Source organism: Phalangium opilio, unplaced genomic scaffold (assembly GCF_054372755.1).
Source record: "Phalangium opilio isolate 3A_F unplaced genomic scaffold, DU_Popi_V2 ptg001170l_1, whole genome shotgun sequence".
NCBI lineage: Eukaryota > Metazoa > Arthropoda > Arachnida > Opiliones > Phalangiidae > Phalangium > Phalangium opilio.
This window is the reverse complement of record NW_028324255.1, coordinates 10,966,670-10,991,233: the sequence shown is the minus strand read 5'-3', so window position 1 is coordinate 10,991,233 and position 24,564 is coordinate 10,966,670. Positions and strand designations below refer to the sequence as shown.

The following is a 24,564-nucleotide window of genomic DNA, read 5'->3' as shown; positions in this document are numbered from 1 at the left end:
TATCAAGTCTTACCTACCGCTCCCTTAGTATAAGAATATAAACAAAAGAAAGTCAGAAATAATACCCTATTTTGTCGAAAAAATAGAAAAGAATAATAGGTTCCTAACTGTTTGTGATATGTTCACAGAATAGATATCATTTTGTTTTACCAGTGGTCCCTTTTTGGTTCTTAATTTTAGAATTTAGGTCCCTATTTTACCCTATTTTTATCGTGAAAAGTCCCTTTTTCCCCTATTTATTTTTGAGATTTTGGTGGGAGCCCTGCTACTGTATAAAAAACATTAAGACGCTAAAACATAACATCATTTCCTTTTTTTTATAATAATAATATGAAGTTAATTATAGTTCCGTATAGTCCAGGATGTTGCGGAATGTTCTTTTTCTAGTAGATCTCCTTGGCTCGATACGTGGCGTATCCGCAAACGCGTGTTGCGACCCTTCGTTGATTCGGGATTGATCGCGTGGATGTATGACCTCTGCTAGTTTGGATGGACCAGGTACCTTTTCTTGCAACTCTCTTTGAACTGAACTGGAGCTTGTCGATGTGGTTTCTTGTTGTTGCTCGTCTGGTGGTAGCGATGCTGGCGCTTCTGTCGTGGCATCACTAAGTTCGTTAGACTTTTGTTTTGTTAGGTGGATATTGATAAAGGACGCGGGATTTCTGGCCGCTTGCGACGAGTTCTGTTTCGTCGATCCTTCAGGTGATGAAACGGGCGCCTTGGTGCTACATGTGTCGACAATTGCAAGGAAACGCAATTGGTTGCGGTGTCTTCGTATTGTCAGTTCTGACTTTGTTCGAACCTCGTACATCAAGAGACCAAGCTGCTTGGTGATGACACCTTGGATCCATTTATCACCTTGGCCGAAATTTCGTGCGTGTACGGGTTTTCCTAAGAGCCCAAGTTCTTCTGTGTTGATTTTAGGGTATACGAGTTGCGATGGATGAAATAAGTCCAGCCGTGTTAGCATTGGTCGATTGAGCATCATTTCCGCTGGTGATGGCCCGCCGTTTACGGGCGTTCTTCGATAGTTCATTACGAAACGTGCTATGCGAAGTTCTAGCGATCCCACTGTGTGTTTTTGTAGACCCTCGTCAATAAGATTGAGCTCGTGGGTGGAACCGCCGGTGATTTTCATCAATGTGGTTTTCACCGTGCGCACCGATCGTTCCGCCTGGCCGTTAGAGGCGGGATGATACGGCGCTGTGGTGAGATGGCGAATACCGTTGTCTTTGACGAAGGATTGGAATTCTCCGCTCGTGAAGCACGTGGCGTTGTCGGTGATTAAGAGGGGAATTATGCCGAAACGAGTCATGTGTTGTCTAAGGTGTTTTATGACTGTCGCTGATGATGTCGAACTGGTTATATCCACCTCTATCCATTTGGAATACGAATCAACTGTGATCATTAGGTATTTTTGTTCTATTGGTCCAGCAAAATCTATGTGGACCCTGCGCCAGGGTGCTGCGGCAGATGGCCATGGTGAAAATTGCATCGGCGGCATTGGTGCGTGCTTCCTGCAGGTTTCGCAGGAGTTAGATGTTTTCTCTAGATCTTGATCTTTGCCCGGCCACCAAACTTTTGCTCTGGCCAATTCTTTCATGGAACGCACTCCTTGGTGTGTACTGTGAAGTTCTTCCGTTATTTTCCGTCTGAGAGCTGCGGGTACGATGACTCTGTTGCCTATGAGTAAGATGCCATTGACGGTTGATATGTCTGTTGAGCGTCTATGATATTTCTTCAATTCCGATGAAAGCGACTCGGTGTCGTCCGGCCATCCGTGTATGACATGTTTGGTAACCGGTGATAAAATCAGGTCGGACTCCGTTTCTTTTCTCATTGCTTTGGTATCAATCGGGCCGCGGTCGATAGCTTGAATCAGGAACACTGTTTCGGTTGGTAGAGGAGGTTCCGTGTCTCGAGTGGGTAAAGGAAGCCTACTCAATGCATCTGCTTTGCCGTTCATGCTTCCTTTCTTGTACGTGATTCTGTAATTGTAAGCAGATAGCATCAATGCCCACCTCTGCAGGCGAGCTGCGGCCATCGCAGGAACGGGTTTATCTTCTGAGAAAATAACAGTGAGAGGCTTGTGATCGGTGACAAGGGTGAAGCGATTGCCCAGTAGGTAGTCACGGAAATGTGTGATGCCGAATATTATAGCTAATGCTTCGCGCTCAATTTGGGGGTAGTTCTTCTCTGCTGAGTTTAAGGTACGCGACGCGAACGCGATGGGCCTCTCTACGTTGTCGATTCGGTGCGATATGACGGCGCCGATGCCGACGGGTGAGGCGTCGCAAGCTAGTATGACTTCTCTACTCGGGTCGAACAGCACCAGCAAACCTGATGACTGTATGGCTTGTTTCGCCTTGGCAAACGTGTCTTGGTGTCTTTGAGCCCATTGCCATTTCGTGGATTTGGTCAACAACTCATATAATGGCGAAAGCATGGTAGCCGCATTGGCAACGAAGCGGGAGTAATAATTGATAAGTCCCAAGAATGATCTGAGCTCTTCAACATTTCGCGGTGCTGGGGCATCTCGGATGGCGGCGATCTTCTCTTCTTCTAATCCGTCAGGGTCGAGGCGATAGCCCTAGAAATCAACAGATGTTTTCAAGAATTGGCACTTTTCTTGGTTAAGCTTGAGTCCGGCATCCTCAAATGTTGTAAAAACCTTCCCCAGTTTGTTCAATAGGTCATTTTCGTCTATGCCACCCACGAGGATATCGTCTTGGAAGGGAAGTGAGCATGGATGATCTTGCAATAAGAGTTCCATATGCCTTTGGAAGATGGCTGAAGAAGAAGATACCCCAAAGGGAAGGCGGTTATAGTGGTAGAGGCCTTTCGTGGTGTTAATTATGACGTAGTTCTTTGACTCGTCATCGAGTTCTAATTGATTGTACGCGTTCCGCATGTCGATTCGGGCGAACGTTTTGCACCCCTCTAATTTGGCGAATATGTCGTTGACCTTCGGTAGTGGATATATTTCCGTGTCAATTATCTTGTTGGTAGTAATTTTATAGTCTCCGCATAGCCTCACGGTGTTGTTTTTCTTGCGGAGAGGCACAATGGGTGTGGCAAAATCCGCATACGCCACTGCGGTTATTATTCCCTCTGATTCCAATCTTCGAAGTTCGTCTTCTACGTCCTCTTTCAAATGGTACGGCAAAGATCGAGCTTTGAAAAACTTCGGTACTGGGGCGTTTTTCGGATGTGTAACTTGACCTTCACGTTCTTTAAGCAACCCATACCAGGTGAAAAGAGTTGTTTATGTTTCTCCAGTAACTCCTTCAAGGTGTTTTCGCTTGGTTCGATGCGCTGTACCACGAGGTGTGGGTTTGGTATGATGTTGAACTCCGAATATATCCATTTTCGGCCCATTAAGCTGGGGCGTTGGCCTCCAACTATCACCAAAGGTAGTTGGAGCGTCTTGCCCTTGTACGTGACGTCGACGACGATGTGGCCTTAAATGTCCAAGGCGTGTCCCGTGTAGGCGACTAAGCGTCCTGGCCCTGGTTGCAATGGTCCGTCATACTTCAATTGGGTTCGTAATGTCGCTTCGGACATGATGGTGTATCCCGAACCGGTGTCGAGTTGGAATGATATCAGGTTGTTGTTTACTGAACAGGTGATCTCTACCATTGGCGGTGGTCCAGTGATGCGTACTCTCGACCAACGGGACGTGGACTGCTGGCCTCTGTCTTTTTCTGAGATGGCGTTTGCGAGATGGTTTGTCGTGGGTGTTGGTTCTCGCTCTTCGTGTAAAGTGAATATGTCGTATTCAGGCGAGTGTGTATTTGGCTCGACGTTGTTAATGTTGTATGCTGCATCCGGCGTGTGCGCAATGTGGTTCGCGCTTGTCGGGTATCGTCGCCATTCTGATCGTCCCCTTGTGGGGCGGGTCGTGCGGTGAATGAGTTTCTTTCGGCATGCTTTCGATAAGTGACCAATGGTGTGGCAATCCCGACATTCGTACGCCTTATACGGGCATTCCCATCCTGGATGCCCTGTGCTCGTACATCTTATGCAAGGCTTGTGCTTGAAGTGTCCTGCATGACTTCTAGGGGATGTGTTTCTTGGCTGGGAAGCGGTGTGCAATTGGCGTGACCCGTAGTTCGGTTGAGTGGAGTTGGATATGCGGTTGACAGCTGTGTCGTCGGATGTTTGGCCTTTGATGACGCGGATGTCATTGTCGATGGATTCTAGTGCTACCGCCTTGGCTGTGGCTTTGTCAAGGTCGATGTTTTCGATGTCTAATAGATGTTTTTGCTTGCAGTCGTCGTTTATGCCTCAGAAGAGACGATCACGCAACATTCGGTTCAGCATTGTTCCAAAATTACAGAATTCTGGCGGATGGCGGTTATATACTCGGTGACGGTTTCGCCTGGTTTTCTATCACGCTTGTAGAATTTAAAACTCTCGACTATTTCCTTCGGGACTGGTTCAAATTGGGCGGAGAGAATGATCATCAATTGGTCGTACGTTTTCGTTTGTGGCTTGTCTGGTGCTACTATGGTCCGTAGTTGAGTGTATGTGACGGTGCCGATGACCGTCAGGAGGATTGCCCGTTTCTGTTCTTGGACTTCTCGATTATGTATGGCGTTGGCTTCGCTAGTGGGTTTTTCTTTGATTCCGTTTGCGAGGAACACTAGTTCTAGACGTTCCGAATATATCACCCATTTGTCGGTGTCTGGATTGAAAGACGGAAATTGTCCTATGGCAGTTTGTACTTTCGTCATTTTCGATGTTGTTGTTGTTTGTGGTCTTGCGATGTTTTACGCGGTGGGCGCACGGGATAACTTGATTATGTTTGCGGGGCCACGGTTTGTGACATTGGCACGATGTTGGTACGCGTCGTGGTGTTATGCCTATTACTTTATTTGATTACTGCTACTTAGCTCGACTTGTGCGCGATAGTCCGTATCCTATGTCCGTCGCCATTTGTTAGGTGTGTAGATATCGTAACACGCAATCTAATTACAATAGTATTTATTTCTCTAATTCATTTCTCATTCTACAGGTTACGAGCCGCGGTACATAATAATTTATTCGACTCCCGTTATCTTATTTGGAAACTAGGAAGCAACGCCCCCTTTGTGTCAATAATCCCCAAAGCTAAAACATTAAAAATTTCTATTCAAGATAGTCTAATATATACACTGTAAGAAACTACGGTAAAATTTACAGTCAAATTACCGGCAGCTTGTTGCCAGTAGTACGACAGTGAAAATAAGTGTCAAATTTACATTAAAAAAACAATGCAAAACGATAGCAAAAAACATGACTGGCAGGAATGTAAATTCCCTGCTTTATCATATTTAAGTCTACGATTAAATAAAAATAATTTTCAATGAATAATTGCCATTAAATTAACGGTATGTTGAGTATAAAATTTACGGTTAATCTTCGCCAAAATAAACAGTTACTATGCACTTGATTTTAAACTTTTGTATATAGAATTGTAGGTGGTCCAGTAAATTTGATTGTACCTACAACGTAAACTTTAGATTTATGCATCAGATTGTAGTCCATGACACCTAAACTTAAATCTTATTCAACCGTAATATTAACATTTGGTTTATCAAACAGTGGTAATAAGCACAAGTGAATGGATGATATAGCCTTATCCGACCTCATAACTACGGCAATCAAGTTACGTTCATGACTCTTAATTCTATAAAGTAATCAATAACAATTTATTTAAACGTGTATTTAAGTTTCGGGTCACTCTGAACCATTAGGTTCTATCAGAGAGCTTCATAGAAGACACGTATCAGAGATTACCTCGGTTTGTCTTTTAGCCCGAGCCTTGGGTGTCTTAACCTTTGGTTGATTCCGAACCGATAAGACATCCAAAGAAGGTGTAGAATCAAGAAATACTCTAATATGTATCAAGAGATGCAGACTGCAGAGATCTGCATTTAGAATAAACATAAACTAGCTGTTACCCGCGGCGTCGCTCGCTTGTAATAAGAACATAAAAATGATAAAAAGAATGGGAAGATTTTACTGATGACTAATATTTTTGTAACACCCCAAAAGCAAAGGCACTCGGCGTTGCCCGTCAGCCCGTCGGGACATTTTTTATTTCTTTTCACTCGGACATTATTCCATACAGAAGGGTTTTTAAGTTTTTGGCCGCCGTTTGAAAAGATGGCAACAAATCAAACCCAAAAGACCATTCAGCCCTTCTATAGGTTAAGGGAAACCAGTGCACTAAATATTTGTGAAATCGGTTGAAACGTGCGGACTTTGTTGCATAGAGAAGATTTTTTACATTTCTGGTTGCCATTTTTTAAGATGGCGGCGGATTGGAAAAACCTTTCTTAGTACGCGCCTACTACTTATGAGTAACGTTCCTGCAAATTTTCAGCCTTCTAGGGCAAGCGGTTTGGGCTGGGCGTTGATTATCAGTCAGTCAGTCAGTCAATCAGTCAGTCAGGATTTCGATTTATATAGATATAGATGTAGTAAAGCTAAATTAAATTGATAAACCCCATTTGAAATACAAATATTATAAGATGTTCTTGGCATGTAAAATGAAACAGATTTCGCTGGACAACTAATAAAGGCATGGATATGCCGAGAAATACTTCCCAGATCCTCTATTTATATTGTCAAAAATACCATATTAGGGTTTATATGGTTACTTAACATCTTAGCACAAAGAAAAACACTGGGAGTATGAACCAAGGAGTAGAAGGTGTAGTCTTATTATGAAATATGACATGTTTTCCTAATTTCTTTCATCTAATCTCGTAAAGTAAGATCAGAGAGAATTTTACATATATATATTTTTTTATTTGTAAAATTCTCTCTGCTGTAGGAACCAAGAACCTCGTCCAGTTCTTGGTGCACTTTCATTTGGGCTGACTCGTTTTGTCCCAACAAGAGCAATACCCAACTCAAATTGAGCGACGTCGTGTCATGACCCTTTAAGAAATTAAAATAAATTGTACGCTTCTAAATGGTGTGTAAATTAAACAAAGATTTTACCGCGAAAAGAACAACTTCAACTTCATCTTGAACATCTTCTATGAGGAAGTCTTTGCCATTCAAATGCATATCCAAAAGGAGATCCAAAAGCGAAACCTTTTGTTTAAATTCGGAAACATCTTTAGGGGGTTGTTTCTTCAACGCCAAGACCTCTGATTTTCTCTGTTCAATGATCTGAAAAAGAATGAGTGAAATTTAGCCCACAAATATCTCAAGATTCTGTTTCATTGCATACTGACCTTCATTGTTAAATTTCTGGCGTAAACAAGGGCCTTAAAATATTGTTTACCCATTGGGAAGAGTTTGAATAACCAATTGACCCAGTAATGAGGATATATAAAACGAATGATGAAGACACTGCTTAATCTAGTGGTTTTTAGAAATATTTATGATCTGCAGCCTGCTAGTGCTTGCCTCTCTAGTTGGCATGACTTATCGTTCCCTTTATCAAAACGGGAAGATAGTTTACTTACAATTAAATGCTTTTCATGTACTCGGAGTCCTCGTTGTTTTGAAATCCCAATTTCACTCCCATTGTAGTGTCTGGAAAATTAAATGTACTATGAAAACATTCATCCAACATGCCAATTTTCTAGGAACGATACTAGCTAATGAATGAGTTATAATCGAGTTGCAAGTTTGCGTCAAAAGGGTATAACATGTTTTTTCTTAATTATGTAATTATAACATGTTTTTTTCTTAATTACGTTTTTCAAGAATAATGTTTTAACGATGATTTTGTTTTATCTTAATTCATGGGCTCACAAATGCTTATATACTCTTATATACTCGTGTTATACACTCTTAATTCTAAAACCCTAAAAACACTATTGTGTGACGGCTATACCGTGTCAGGCATAAGCTGACTCCGAAAAACATGACCACGAAAACATCTATACGCATCATTGTGTATCTGATGCCCGTGCCGTACCAGGCAGAACGGTACACCGAAAAATATTCAGCACTAGGCCTACTCCTTACCTAGTAATCATCTTGTCGCTCAGCGACAAGTATAAGCATAAGTTAATTATACCTCTAAGTACACAAATTCGGGGAACGACTGGGCATCTTTGGCAGGCTACTGTGACGTCAGAACTCGTATAGCGCTAAGATCCGAAGAGAGAAAATTTCAAAATTTCTGTCGCGGTGCAGCCACCAAGCGGTCGAGACGAAAAATAAAATCATCCAGTGGAATAAAGGAGAGTTTTACGTTTCGTATAGGCAGGCACTGGGGGGAACGAATTTTACTTAAGCAACCCCAAATCCCTCTCTCTCTCTCTCTCTCGTGAGATAGAGGCGGTTTCAGTCCTGAAACATTCTAAAAGGGATAAAAGAAACGCTAGGCTAGGCAGTACAATTGTGTATTGAAGTTGAGGTGATAATTGATACGGAGAGAGTATAGGGTTTCATTAAAGGGAGCCAGACAAACACTATTGCCATAGAAGTGGAAGCGATTTGTGTACTTAGAGGTATAATTAACTTATGGTATAAGGGTACCTGGATTGAGTTTCTAGAAAACAGTATCAAAAGTAACTCTTCAAGTCAGGATGGCCAAACTTTGCGGGAGTAAAGAAAGATCTCCTATATTTTCGTGAAGCGAGATGGCCAGAATTATGTCTTGGCAGAGATGCGTATCGCGCTACGCGGTTGACAAAGTTAAATAAAAATATATCAAATCGATATTAAGTTATCCGTGCGGAAATAGTGCGGTAATAGTGCGATAAATGCGCGGCATCGAAAACAACCGGAACCAACATTGAAGATCTTTGGTCACAGTGAGTCGAACAATATTTTAAAAACAGTCACAATGACTCTAAGATTATCAAAGGTTGATATTTAAAATAAACCATGGGTTTGATCCCATATAATTCTAAAATTTAAAAAGAGTGTTTACTATTACATTAAAATTGATTGATTAAAGTTTTGACTTATTAAACGATATTCATACTAAAGCATTTGAGTCCGATCCCGAAATTATTAACACCAATGAGTATGTTTTACAGTAAAATTTAAAATTCCCTAGACTTTCTATTCTTAGACTTATCCTTTAGTTAAATTTAAAAATATTTCTATTCCCCTACTAAGAAAAACGTCTCATTATGGGGGTCCGTCCGGGATCCACTTAAGTTTGGTGACTCTCTCGCAGAAGTATGTAGGATAAAAGTAAACATTCTCTAAGATTAAGAAACGTATATTGTTCATTGTGGCCAGAAATAACCAGGAAAACATTTTTATGCCTTGAGCCATTTAAGTTTTATTGTATCTCGCACTTATCTAAGTTTCACCTAGAATTTATTTAGATTACGTATGTCCTTTGGGTAAGGGTACGGAGGTGTCCTAAGGTATATTAGTGCAGTATACTGTGATAACTTTGAGGGTCAAAGTTCTGAAAAGGCTAAAAATATAATACACAGGGTTATTAAGCTGTATAGAACTACATGTTCATGTTTATATGGAATTTACATCTTTCAAACCGACTCATGCAGCTTGCTCTCCTCATTTTAATCGTGATTTGAGTTGCGACTCCTGTTATTTAGAATTTAAAAATTTTCAAAGGAGAGAGCGCTTAGAAAATCGTAGAACTAAACAATCGCTTCAGCCCACCGCTGTGAAAAGACGAGTAACCTTACGAACTACACGTCAAAAAATTTTTAAGCGCAAAAGTATGGCTTCGAGTGCTGGGTCTCAACAGAGTTCCCCCCCTTCACCCTCTGCCTCACGACCGGGGTTTCGTTTAGTGTAAGCTCAGTTGTAACAACTTCGCTGCAGAGTAGTCAAAGTACGAGATCTCCTATGGTATCCTCATGTGTTGCTATCACCTCGACCACTATGAGTTACACTGCACCTTTAGCAGCAGGTCAGGTACCAACCCTTAGCGTGCCAAATCCACCAGCTTTAGTTCAGCAGCAATCCGTTGTTCCAAAAGCGTCTGGTTCAACTCCACCAGTCACCTCTGGAATGAACCGCACTATGCACGCCATACAAATGCAAATACAAGCCTTAACACAACAGGTAGCCAATTTGACAAATCAATTTGCTCTAGCACAACAGACTCGCCAGACATTAACACCTCCTATTCCGCCTACCACAACTGTACCCCAAATTACTGTAACCCAAAGTGTTCCTACGTTGGGTACAACCCAAGCAACACCACTTTTGCAGTTGCCTCCCATGGTCCAGTTGACACCACCTACTGGTACACCTCTTTTGGTAGCCACATCTGGTCCGAGTATGCCGACCCCTAGTGTTCCACCCTTATTAGGAACTAGTAGAACCTCAGTTATGACGGGTCAAGGGTCCATTGGTCCAACTGCAGGTGCGCTTCCCGATCCGAGCAGTCAGGGACTTCCTAGTTCTTGGGTTCCCGCGGTTACGTTACCCCATTTTTCAGGTGCTAGTACTGGTATGGGTGTAAAGGAATTTTTGACGAAAGCACGTCAAATATTAGCTAGTAGAGATTGTCCAGAGGCTTTGTTCGTTAAAAGATGGGTGCCCAATATGTTAGCAGGTTCAGCATTGGAGTGGTTTGAACTCCAATATCCCTATCCAAATTTTTCTGAATTTGCTCAGGCCCATAAGGCTGAATATCAGGAAGATACTGATGACGACCATATTTTGGAACAGGTAGATAATCGTTATCAAAAGCCAGGTGAAAGTCCTGCTGTCTATGGTGAGGCTATGTTATCGCTCTTGAGAAAGTTATCAGAACCTCTATGTGATCGCGATCAAGTGCCCTTGATTCGTCGAAATTTAGATAAGGAAATTAAAAAACAATTGGCTACTAAGACTTATAGGCGCGCGCGCGAATTAATATCATTAAAGAGAGACCACGCATCTCAAGATGTACGTGCATGAACATCTCAAAGTAGTACTTCTCGTGCTGCTGCGCGTCCCAAAAAGCCAGATGTAATTTGCATGAATTGCGAAGACCAAGGTCATTACCAATTTCATTGTCCTAATCCCATAAGAAGTTTCTCTCCTGTCCAGGCTCAGATTCCCGAATCTGCAGAAAAACCTAGTCAAGTTCTCAATGTCGAGGCCGCGCCCTTTGAACCAACTTGTTATGGATGCGGTTAGGCCATATAAAACCCAATTGCCCAAAACCTAAGCGTCGTAAAAAGGGAAACGGCAAATCCGGGAGGAAAAACACGGGAAAACCCACCAGCAACCAGCAATATATCCCGTACATTCGAATATATTAGGAGAGGCCCACAGCCCACCTCCACTCGCTTGGATTGCTCTTTCTGTTGGTAAACTACACTTTAACGCTTTCCTTGATCCAGGGTCATCCTTTACCTTAATTGACGATCGCTTTAGAAGTAAACTAACCAAAAATTTGTCAAATAGTCGATCTCATCGTATTAGAATAAAATTAGCTAATACAAGTTGGGAAAGCCAAAATATTACCTCTCCGAGTGGAGATGACTATCACTACCCCTTAAACAACCTAAATATATGCATCTATCGCTTTTTTTAATTCTTTGCAAGTGCAGGAATTCAATTTTAAAATAGTCAATTGTTCAAGCCTTTTCAATATCTCTCAATTGCTGTGGAAACTCTACTCTCTCGCTATACCTCAACCGTATTCTTAGTCTACCAGTATGATTTGTAACATTTGTCCATATCAAAGCTGAATCATACCTCGCCACACAAAAAGCAAATGTCCCCAAAACATGGAAGCCACAACCCAATCACACATAAGCTAGGCTTCTAAGAAAAGTCTCTTCAAAAATGTAAAATCTTCTTCTGATCTTGGTTTTCTTATATTTCTTGTGAAACCATGAGCATATCAAACCACATAATATAGGGCAGTGGCGTCGCTAGGCCTTTTTTGGGGGGGCTATAGCCCCCCCAAATTCCAAACTTAGCCCCCCCCCCAAAATTATCCGTAAACCCTACCAAAAATTGCTGTTAGCAACCTAAAATTCTGTAGCAATATATAAAAAATTATAATGATAGATTCGTTAAGTTTCATCTCTGCAGAGATGAATTTCAATATCAAACAGTACAATTTTGAAGAAAAGAATAGATGGAGACAAGTAAAATGTTTCATGTTCTTTCGAAGGGAGTCCCAATAGTGTGGACTAAAAGCTAACCAAAACTAAAAATAAACTAAAGACGAGTGAAAATCCTTTATAATCGGTTCCGTTTTTATCATTAAAAGGTTGTATATCTTTAAAATACGAAAAATTTAACGTTGACACAAATTTACGGATAGTTTTAAAGGTCTACACATTTTCCAATGAACCCATTATGCAATTTTTTTTTATTAAGTTCTTATAATAACTAGTTTGCCCAGATTTAGCCCCCCCAAATTTCAAACCCTAGCGACGCTACTGATATAGGGACGATGTCATATATTTTAACGTTCACTTTATTTACTTTTCATTTAATTCAAGACCATAACATTCTGAAAGTACATTAGGCTCAGAAGACAGTATTTATAACACTTCAACAATACTTCAATATATACAAAGCAATAAATAACATAATACATTAAACTGTACAGTAAAAGTTAAATATAACCTAATTAAAACCATAAAACCCACAATACATATGGGAACAAAAGGTTATTGAAAAACCATTAACAGAACAGTATTTATAATACTTCAACGTTTCTATCTATATACAACATTGAATAGTTATTTAACATTATATATTGGAACCTTCAGTATAATTTAACATTAAGCAAATTCGAACCATAAAAACCCACAGCGCATATGGGAAAAAAGGTTCTGGAAAAACCCATTTGGGAAAAACCATAATCACAGTTGAATTATTAATATTAAAACACTTATTTTTAAATTGTTAGTTGATTTTTCACTCTGACGTCTGAGCAATCCACGAATAAATTTATTAATAGCATTATCGAACGATGCAATGGATGTCAAATATTCATGTCATAATGCAAGCTAATTCGAACCATAAAAACCCACAGCGCATGTGGGAAAAAAGGCTCTGGGAAAACCCATTTGGGAGAAAACCATAATCACAGTTGAATTATTAATATTAAAACACTTATTTTTAAATTGTTAGTTGATTTTTCACTCTGACGTCTGAGCTATCCACGAATAAATATATCGAAATTAAAATATTAAATCAAATTGGTTAAATATTCTTGATAAGCCTTTGTGGTTAAACTTGTAATTTCAGTTATTAACCTTCACGGGTGCAAAGAAGAAAAATGCAAGTTTGGAATGCTAATGGCCAAGTCAGAAAAACATTCTTGAGAAGTTTTAAGTCGAATAAAATGTTGATTCACCTGGAGATAATAACTTGGCCGTATTTTAGATCTCACTTCTTTTTACGGCCAAACAACTTGGCATATTTTTACAGAGATGTTTTTGGTGAGATTTCACTCCTTTTTGTACGTGCATGTTCTTGTAGATTTATAGAAGTAGGATTATGAAGTGAAATAAACATTTGTACTTTTAGATTTTTATTTGTTCTTTCCAAGAGTTTTACTTGGCTTTGCCTTTTTCAACTTTTTGCATTCAACTTTCTTTTTTTTTCTCAGGCTGTGATAATTGTTAACCGTATTTCTATTCGAAGAACACAATATTGTGGCAAGTAACACTTTTAATCAACAGAATAGATTTAAGAAAAACTAAATGAATCAAAACACGCTTAGAACCATTTCAGACGAAATGAAAAGGAAATGAGTAAAAAATTTAATTACTAAAACATTATGTAAAAAACATAAATTTTGCAATAATACGAAAGAATCATATTAGTAAAAAATATTGATATTAAAAGACGAAAAAATTAAATTATAATGTCCTATTACGAGGGGATATAAATTATAAAACCCCCATTTCAGGGGCTAACAGGGGAAAATTCCCGCTTTTGGGACTTTTTCCTTTCTTTGTATGCTAAGTCCTACTTGTATGCCAAATTTTATCATTCCCGCAACACCGGAAGTGCCCTAGAGGTTTAGATGATGACTCTAACTCTAAACCCCCATTTCAGGGGCTAAAAGGGGAAAATTCCCGCTTTTGGGACTTTTCCCTTTCTTTGTATGCTAAGTCCTACTTGTATGCCAAATTTTATCATTCCCGCAACACCGGAAGTGCCCTAGAGGTTAAGATGATGACTCTAATTTTAAACCCCCATTTCAGGGGCTAAAAGGGGGAAACTCCCGCTTTTGGGACTTTTCCCTTTGCTTGTATGCTTAGTGGTACAAGTATGCCAAATTTCATCATTCTAGCACCACCGGAAATGCCCTAGAGGTTTTGATGATGTGTCAGTCAGTCAGTCAGTAAGTCAGTCAGTCAGTCTCATAATGTGTCATTTTCACATAGGATTATCACAGAAACCAAATGAGTTAGAAAGCTGGAAGTTGGAGGACTTCTTAGGATTAACACTGTGCCCTTGAGGTGCAAATATGAGTGGTGTACTATTCCCCAGTACCGAGTTAAGAGGGGGTCAAAATGAGGCTGAAATGTTTCGGGTAAAGGATTGCTTGTAGTGCACGACAACTTGGCGGGTGCACTGCCGTGCACCCAGATTAATAGCATTATCGAACGATGCAATGGATGTCAAATATTCATGTCATAATACAAGCTAATTCGAGCCATAAAAACCCACAGCGCATGTGGGAAAAAAGGCTCTGGGAAAACCCATTTGGGAAAAACCATAATCACAGTTGAATTATTAATATTAAAACATTTTTAAATTGTGAGTTGATTTTTCACTCTGACGTCTAAGCTATCCACGAATAAATTTATTAATAGCATTATCGAACGATGCAATGGATGTCAAATATTCATGTCATAATACAAGCTAATTCGAACCATAAAAACCCACAGCGCATGTGGGAAAAAAGGCTCTGGGAAAACCCATTTGGGAAAAAACCATAATCACAGTTGAATTATTAATATTAAAAGACTTATTTTTAAATTGTGAGTGGATTTTTCACTCTGACGTCTGAGCTATCCACGAATAAATTTATTAATAGCATTATCGAACGATGCAATGGATGTCAAATATTCATGTCATAATACAAGCTAATTCGAGCCATAAAAACCCACAGCGCATGTGGGAAAAAAGGCTCTGGGAAAACCCATTTGGGAAAAAACCACAATCAAATTAGGACTATTAATATTAAAAACTTCTTCAGACTTTTTAAGGATGAATGTTTGGTTCATAGCGTCCGAAAGAAAGCAATAACCTGGTAGATGAGGCGTAGTTCATAAAGTTTCGTTTTTTCGAAACTATTACATAAGTGTATTGGCGCTGTACGTTTCAGATAACAAAGACCAAGACGACTCCAGTTCCACAAAATAGGAAAACTCTGCCTCTTGGCGTTAAGTTTTTCTCCTTTCTGTATTTCCACTGCTAGACCGCTATGCAGCCCGCCCTTGTATTGCTCTACTTGCCGCTCCCATAACATTGAAGGTGCTAGAACTATAGTTCTATTCGATAAATTGCGGCGAAGTCCAACTTCCGCTTGAGCGTTGGCCAACTTTTGAGGACGCTGCAGTGTTACCAACGGCAGATAACGCCGACAGGAACATTTTCAAAATCACCTCGGCGGCGTTTAGCCGAAAAAAGGGGATTTTCGTCTAGGACTATTGAATTGTTGCCGATTATTCAGCCATTTCCGCTTCGCCATACCTAATACATTTTTAAAGTACGCTATACAAAATTGCTCCATTCTTCACCAAACCTATGAAACTTGGTGCAACACTTACACTTTGTTCAGTGGTTCGCCTTTACATGAACCCACAGTTGCCGCTCCAGATCTCAGTCATCTGACGCAACCATTTTAACGTTTTCAGAGTTGTATTTCACCTTTATTAAGCCTAAGGATAAGCCTTGAGATATATTTGCCGACGTATTTTCTGAAGAACCACAATAAATCACCTCAACGATTATCCCCATTAACTAATTATCACTATTTCATACCTTGTTTACAATTTCGTTGACCTTGTCCTCCATGGTTACCCATGAACTAAACCAATGCTGTAGGGTTACTCATGAATCACTCCAATCCTCTAGGGCATTCATGAACTACGCATATCCTCTAGGGTATTCATGAACTACGCATAACCTCTAGGGTATTCATTAACTACACAAATCCTCTAGGCTGCTCATGAACTACGCCAATCCTCCAGGTTACTCATAAAATATACCATATTTTTAAATGGATTAATACCAAACTTATATGACCGCCTTAAGTGGGTCTCTTAGTCAAGGATCCCAAGCCTTAAGTGGGTTTCTTAGTACAGGATCCCAAGCCTAAAGTGGGTTTCTTAGTACAGGATCCCAAGCCTAAAGTGGGTTTCTTAGTACAGGATCCCAAGCCTAAAGTAGGTTTCTTAGTACAGGATCCCAAGCCTAAAGTAGGTTTCTTAGTACAGGATCCCAAGCCATATGTGGGTTTCTTAGCCAAGGGTCCCAAGCCTATTTCTCGTAGTTTAGACCCTTAAAGCAACAGGCGGCTCCATAGGCGCCCCTACCATGATGCCTAACCTTGTATATACATAAGCATTTTACCTTGCCGTAGGTAGGTAACAATGAGACTTAATGTATAAGGGAGGACCTGAAGCTTACCCTAACAAGCTAAACCCAATGTACAATAGAAAGGTCGTCAATAAGGGGCGCACTGGAGCTCCACCTTGCTTTAAATAAATTTTTCTATTTCAAACTATGTTCTTTTAAAAATGCAAATACCCTTGTGGTAAGAATAATAAGACTCTCTATAACATGCTTCGTATCGGTCTCGAAAAAGTTGGTTACCAAACGCCAAATCCAATTGACAATGATAGTCAGTCGAATACTTTTGTTCTAGACCCGGCAAAAGAGATATTCCAAATGAATCAAAGAACATTCTCAGTGACGTTTGGCTCTTTAAAAAGTTAATATTGAAATCTCCAACCACAACTGTTGGAATAGACGAATCATATTTCATGTCAAACAAAGGGTTAAAGTCCTCAAACACAGTTCTCAAACTTCCTAAGGGAGATTTGTACAACAATACCACAGATATAAGTTCCCCTTCTATGTAAACATCTAACCAGCAACGTTCCACGTGAGAATTTCTAACAGGAATGTATCTATCTCTTTAACTTCGTTTTCAGGCGTGTCTCTTAAATATATGGACGAACCAAAAGCAACTCTGCGTGCCGTACTTGGCAAGTAAATACCACCTACTTCCTTAAAAGATAGCACTCTAAAATCGTCCGTCTCTTTTTTCCACGTTTCAACAAAACATAACATTTGACTTTGCATTATTACATTGTCTGCTAAAACATCTTCTAAATGAGCATTTAAAGACTGCACGTTATGTACATAAATGAAAACGGGATCATGCAAGAAAGGTAGTTCGATGCTTTTTGTGTCTCGCAACCTCTTAAGTTCTAATTCTACTAGGTTGTTTTTGGGTGAATTAGAAACTTAAAATTTTCCATCAATATACAGGGTGTTTGTGAAAGGTCCATCAATAATGAAAGGGCGTATTTATTGGGCCATTTTGAGTCGAAAATGTTCTATGACATTTTTCCGTTCGGGCCACTGTTTTCAAGTTATGATTGGAGTAATTTACGGATGACCCCTTAAATTTAATTAAGAAATTGAAAGACAGCGCTAATTTAATGAAGGGGTCATCCCTAAAATATTCAAATCATAACTCGAAAACCGTGGCTCGGACGGCAAAATGTCATAGAACATTTTCGACTCAAAATGGCCCAATAAATACGCCCTTTCATTATTGATGGACTTTTCACAAACACCCTGTATAAACCGGAAGCGGTTTTCGCTCTACTACAAGCCACATATAAATGCGCTCTTTCAATTTTTTTGTAGCCTTACAATGAACCACTACCGAAGAGTAAGTATCACCCTGACTTTTATGTATCGTAATGGCCTCAGAAACAACCAAAGGCAATTGTTTCCTAGAAACTGAGGCATTATTTTGTCTCCATTTTCTATTAAACGACTTGATGACCTTTTCAACAGGCGTCCACGAAGCGTTAATATTACTATTCAAATATAAACCATGACATTTATGCCTCAACATTTTCCCAACTTTGGGATCGTCAAACTCCATCCATACCCTGAACGGGATTTTATCCCCGACCCTATTTGTGCCGTACTCTATCTTTCTTAACCAACCGGTCGCGCCATTAGTTAGTCCGTCAGAGGTGTCAACATTGTTGGTCATCATATATCTCGCGCCACACGCAAGAGTCAATTGTTTGGGCAGACCATACGTATCAGACGTTGCTAACTTTTCAACTTGGGAAAGTATGTTATTTTTAACTTCACTACTAAGATCACCATTGACAACATCTACTGAAACCGAAACAGCCTTTTCCGTATTCATGTTTAAAAGCCTTTTTTGATTGAATTGGTTAACTTCCGCGTTAGTGGCGAAAAGATGTATCGCTTCTTTTGGGGGTACACGCTCAGGCGTTACCTCCAGACTACTAAAGAAATCAATATCATTTTGAGTCATACTTCCCACAGCCATTCTATTTAAAGCTTCAGCAAATATTTTATCATCTCTCTGTCTCATAATTTCCTCAAGTTCGGCAAATTCAAATTGCTCCCATATTGGGTTACCAATTAACGACGCGTAAGGATTATCTTTCTCACTTTGACCTTGAAATGCGAAATTATCGCAAACTGGTCTCAATTGGTTAAAGTCTCCAACTAGAACGACAGACACACCACCAAAATAATCAGGACAACCCATAATCTCTTGTAACCTAGCGTTTACCCTATTAAACACTTTCGCTCCAACCATTGAAATTTCGTCAATTATTACTAGTTTTACTTGACCATAGAGTAACCTGCATTTATGAAGTGTTTCACTTTCCAATCTCGATATATTTCCACCAAATTGGCTAACGGGTAAACTAAAAGTACTGTGCAAAGTTGCCCCACCTATGTTAAAGGCAGCCTTGCCAGTAGGTGCGCAACGGATTACTTTCGCTTGCGATGGATTACTCCCAGGTTGTTTGTTGTAAAACCTTGACACAGATTCAAATATAGCACTAATCAAAAGACTTTCCCCACACCAGCGCCCCCTGTATCAAAGAGGCGCAACGGAGTTTCTTTGCTTTTTACATGAAACAAAACATGGTAATATATCTCTCTTTGTTTTGAATTCAATTTTCTAAGAAGGGCGTTGTACTCAGAGTCATTAATTAAGGTAATTGACGGAGCAACAGTATTTTCGGCATTGCCATCAATAATTTCTCTATTAATATTTCCTACAGGTTCTTGAACCGTATTAATTAAAAAATCGGAATCATCCATAGCTAAAGATCTATCAACTTCATTTCTATGTTCTAATTCAGGCTGGATATTAGTAACATCCACTTGAATTTCTCCATTTTCAAAATCAGCTACAGCCTGTTCTACGGCTTCTTCGTCAATTTCATTGTGAAATTCTTTCCTAACTTCATTAATAGTTTCGCGACAAAGCTCATATTCTGATTTCATATCCTTTGTTAAAATATCATTACTTTCATCGCGCCAAGGCTTAAACAACATTAATTGTTCACGATAAAAGTTATCGGGATCTTTTTCTAAATTGAATCTTCTGTACCTAATAATTTTAGCACGGCCACGTTTCCTAATAAACCCTGATTCATCTTTAAGTTTCAGCCATTTACCACAAGCTTCAACTTCATTGCTCTCTCCCTCATCAACATGATCGTGGGCGACTTTAGTCACTCTACGGGCTTTGGAATATTCGTACCAGGCACCAAATTGAGCTAACGTTATTGCCTCTAGTTCCTCTGGCGTTTGAACATAATGTTCTAGCATCCCAGAGGCAAAAACATCATTACTGTCTGCTGGTAGTTCTTCAAGTTCAGATTGACTCTTAAGAATGTGTACACGATTTTCAGGGGCATTGGTGTTTATAAAAACACAGGCGCGACTGCACCTGGACACAGGAATTTGTAAACCACAGTAAGCCGCTTCCTGAGCGCTTACCTCGTGGGCATTCAAGAACTGATTAGCAATTAGTTTCAACTTCTGTTTTACTGAACATTTATAATTTTTTCCCTGTTTAGAAGCTTCGCGCAGAAGCAAAGACATCCCTCTTTGAGACTTTCCTATATATGATACAATACACATAACCAGTGCGTAAGCATCAAGAACGAATTGAATGTCCATATTCGCCTGCCAAAGACGCAAAGCGCACGGATTGTAAGGATTAACTCTAGTATCTATAGGGTGTCTTTTCAACAAAACTGTTTTCCTTTTGAGGTCATAAGTAACGGCAGAAATATATTCCACTTCTGATAAACCCAACTTAGCTAGCAACTCCTCAAAACTATCTACCCAAAACTCTTTTTCTTTCGATTGCAACATCTCATACAATCTCTTTGACCTTGCCTTACATCTGAGTTCTTCCTGTACGCTACCAGGCTCTCTTAAACTAGGGTCGTAAATTATGGTTCTGGGCATAGGTGGAAACGGGATTCCAAAACGACAAACGGAATTATTATCGACCTTCTTTCCAGAGCTGTGCTAATTAGCTGACAACTAATTGAATTAGAATTAGCAATTAGGGAAATATTTTTGAACTAATTAATTAGCCAATTAGCAATTAGGGAAATATTTTTGAACTAATTAATTAGCCAATTAGCAATTAGGGAAATATTTATGAACTAATTAAATAGCCAATTAGCAATTAGACATAGAAACTAATTCAATTCAATTAGAAATTAGACATTTATTTATCAAACTAATTAATTAGAATTACTATTTTCTAATTAAGGTAAAAAAGAAACCATAAGTAAACATAAAAGTTTAAAAGTGCCCATGGATTTAGTACTTTGGTAATGCAAAGTTTAATCTTTCAATGCCATTGATAAACGGGTACGGAAGCCAAGAATTATTCTCGAAAAATGAGACAAGCCTCGAGCCTTCCGTCATGTTAAAATTTGTCTCATTTTTTCATTTTCTTGCCATAGTTCCTATAATGGACTCCTGAGTAGTAAATACATGCGCACTGCTTTTAATTCGAGTAGGTAAAACAGTCGAAATTTCGAAATGGGGCAGTTGCGAACTACGAAATATTCTACTAGTACTAGTATTCTCTCATATTTGAGGAGCTGAAAAATTTAGAGTAGCACTAAGGCTTCCTCATTGATATAATAAGGCTTTTTCTTATTCAAATAGATGAATCATGAGTTAATTCCTCGATTTTTTTACAACAAATTGGCGTAAAAGATTAATTGAAAATCCAATTGGCTAATTAGTTAATCCTAAATCTAATTAAATTTTAATTAGATAATTACCTTTCCGATTCATACTAATTAATTAGAATTACTTCTCAATTAGCACTAAGGTAATTAAAATTCAATTACCATTTTCAATTAGTAAATGTTGCTAATTAATTAGAAATTCAATTAGCTAACTAATTAATTAGCACAGCTCTGCTTCTTTCTACAAGTCGTTGTGTGTTTGTGAATTTGTAATCGTGTTAACAAATCTAAATGTTCGTCATTGTGCTCAGCAGCACAAGAAATAACATTATCAATAAATTCCTCTACTTCCTTAACATTTGAGAGATCATTTTTAAGTTTTGGAGCATCTTTTACCCAAATCAAACCATGTTGGTGGGGCGAACCTCTTTGCTGTATTTCAACTCTAAAATAATAGTCTTCTATAACGCTAAGAGGACCTAATTTCTGTAACGCCTTAAGCAAAGCCCGAAAACGGTGGTCAAAATATCTAGCGCAAGTAACAGGATCATCCTGAATCAGTTTTGCCCTTTCCGAAAAACTTAAATTATTAATATCATCGTTAGGTAAACTCTCCTGCCCAGAGGTTAGTCTCAAAATATTAAGTAGCTCCGGCCATTTACTTTCGGCAGCTGAAAACGTTATGAAAAAGGTAGCCGTACCAAGCTGTCTAATCATACCCATCAATTCCTTTTGTCTGAGTTGCCAATAAGAAGGCGAGCTCTGAAGTCTTTCTAAAACCCTAAAACCATCATCCTGCTTAATTAAAGCATCAAGAGAACCTGCAGAAGCTAAATGTCCAGCAGTATATTTCGACCCATCTGTTCTTTTAGTTTTCCTCATGCAAACCTGTATAGATTGACTAACTTTCAAGGTTTCCAATTTGACAAAAGAGTAAAACAATTTCGAAGGATTTTTAGCACAGCGCCTATCAATATTACGAAGCTCCCATTTAAAAATATCACCAAAACTTCCCTTAACCTTAAGGTTCATTTTTTGACCCACGTAAATGCTCGGGAATGACAATTCTTCCGCATCCTCGTCAAAGAGTAAAGACATTGGGGTTTGACCTTCACCAGGAGCAAACTTCACATGCATGGTATTACTTGGCAAAAAATTACTTAAAGAAACTAATAATGTGTCTTGATTCCCAACTGTTAACGAACTACTTTCGTTGGGTTCATTCCACATATCATCGCTATCATTCTCTGCGTTTATTGGCGCTACTGGATTATCTCCTGATACATCAACTTGATTTACCTGACGGTCATTTTCGTCAACAATAAATTCAAGTTCTTCAGGAATGGGGTCTAATATGTCACTCTTAACGGTAATTCCATGTTTAACATACAAAGGCGTTTTTGCCAGAACGTTAAGGGCCTCTAAAATGACTTTGGGTCTCACAGTTTCGTACAAATAGGGTGTGTTATATTGCATTCTTCTCATAAACTCAATTTGAATAGTATCTGTGTTTTGAGGTAACCTGGGTAAAACCGAGACGGTGGACTCTACATTTATAGGGACGTTAACCACATTTCCTTTAATACCACGTTGTTGGTCACACCCTAACCTTCTTATTTGCATGAATGGTATTCGTGGTGATATCATTCTTTCTTCTAAATTACTTAAGTTACTTAATTGCGCAAGTATTTCAGGAAACACAAATCCATTTTCCCTTGAAAATTTTGGAATTTGCTTTCTCTTAACGGTTTTATTACAAGTACTACACAAAAATATTTCATCATTCAACTCTCTGTGTTCAATACCAGGGACTGACAAAAAATCTATGGACTTTACAATGGTGCCAGATGACTTAAAAAAAAGATTTGAACATCCTTCACACAGCCACGTTGGGCCATCTTTTATGCTATCAAAATAGGTCTGCTCTATAAGCGAAGGGTTTGCTCGCCTATCTGCGGCTGAAGATCTATTTCTAGAACGTTCAGACGTTCTAAAACCTATATCTTCACGCCTGGCAGCCTTAACCGCCTGGTTTCTATCACGTTCAGTGTCTCTATACTCGGGATCTTGGCGTTTAGCCGCCTGGTTTCTATCACGTTCAGTGTCTCTATACTCGGGATCTTGGCGTTTAGCCGCCATACCCGCTTGGTTTCTATCACGTTCAGTGTCTCTATACTCGGGATCTTGGCGTTTAGCCGCCATACCCGCTTGGTTTCTATCATGTTCAGTGTCTCTATACTCGGGATCTTGGCGTTTAGCCGCCTTAGCCGCCTGGTTTCTATCACGTTCAGTGTCTCTATACTCGGGATCTTGGCGTTTAGCCGCCTTAGCCGCTTGGTTTCTATCACGTTCACTTTCCCTATACTTTGGATCTTGGCGTTCAGTAGCCTTGCTTAACTGATTTCTTACACGTTCGCTTGATCTATACCATTCATCAACCCTTTTTAATTTCTTGGTAAATATTCCACCCTGATTTTCAATTTCACAATTTGACTCATTCTCTCGCTTTTCCCCTTTAGTTAGCGACTCCCTCTTACTGAATTCTTCATTTTGTCTCAGGATTCTTAATCTCTCTAACGGATAGACATTACCATGGGAAGTACAAGGTACTTGTTCATCGCTTTCGATGATTTCACTAATATTAGCATTAACATGGGACCTTCAAGGCACTTGTTCATCGCTTTCGATGATTTCACTAATATTAGCATTAACATTTTGTACATTATTGGGTTCCTTATTAATAGATATGCCTACGCCTACAGTACTTTCAATAGAACATTTATTTAATGCATTATCTTTCGTACGATCATGGCCAACTGGCCTCACGGTGTAAAAAACTTTGAAATAATTGTTAATGTTTGTAAAATTGTTTGTATATATTTTCATATAAATTCTAAAATTCATGTAAAGAAAACTTGCATTCATGTAGATCTGGTTGAAAGATACCAATATGAGGAAAAAGGGGGAAGATAGGCCCATCTTCGAAAAGAAAAAGGGGTCCCCTTTTTACCTAGAAAATAACCCCCAAAATAGGGGGCAAAAGAAAAGGGCGCGAAGAGCGCACCGAATTCAGAAAAAGAATTCAGACGAAAATTTAGCCTTGAAAGGATAGGCAGACGTTCAAATCGGTCCCCAAAATTAAAGAGGGAAAATGAAATAAAATAAAATGTTAAAAGGTTAGGCTCTAAAATGAGAGCAAAAGGTAATAAACAAAATGTAATAAAGTTAAAAGTTTATTAAAAAGAGTTCGGTAAACTTTAAAAATAGTCTTGAATTTATTAAAAGTGAATTAAATATAAAAAGAAAAGATATATTTAACAAAATGGCGCCCAACGTGGGGCAGGAAAAGCCCAAAAGTATAAATAATAGAAATTAAATAGAATAGTTCGAGACAACAAAGAAA

General features: G+C 39.2%; 1 protein-coding gene and 1 long non-coding RNA gene across 2 annotated transcripts; both read right to left on the bottom strand.

The window, feature by feature from the left end:
* Positions 1-340: 340 nt before the first annotated feature.
* Positions 341-4,736, bottom strand: LOC149587243 (uncharacterized). Its single transcript, XM_089863542.1, has 5 exons — positions 4,338-4,736; positions 3,533-4,266; positions 3,322-3,461; positions 2,672-3,231; positions 341-2,590 (listed from the first exon to the last, which is right to left on the bottom strand). The coding sequence occupies exons 1-5, from the start codon at positions 4,734-4,736 to the stop codon at positions 341-343; spliced, it is 4,083 nt and encodes a 1,360-aa protein (XP_089719668.1).
* A 10,817-nt stretch (positions 4,737-15,553) lies between these two features.
* Positions 15,554-16,243, bottom strand: LOC149587242 (uncharacterized). The gene is made up of 3 exons (XR_016380320.1): positions 15,901-16,243; positions 15,687-15,836; positions 15,554-15,609 (listed from the first exon to the last, which is right to left on the bottom strand). It is a non-coding gene; the product is annotated as an uncharacterized LOC149587242 (long non-coding RNA).
* Positions 16,244-24,564: the final 8,321 nt, after the last annotated feature.

Excerpts from the sequence above, each read along its gene's own strand:
- LOC149587243 (XM_089863542.1), bottom strand. The coding sequence starts at position 4,736 with ATGACGAAAGTACAAACTGCCATAGGACAATTTCCGTCTTTCAATCCA. Across the intron at positions 4,267-4,337 it reads CCGCCATCCGCCAGAATTCT|CAAAAACATCTATTAGACAT; the intron begins GTAATTTTGGAA and ends GACGACTGCAAG. Across the intron at positions 2,591-2,671 it reads TATTGAACAAACTGGGGAAG|GGCTATCGCCTCGACCCTGA; the intron begins GTTTTTACAACA and ends GTTGATTTCTAG.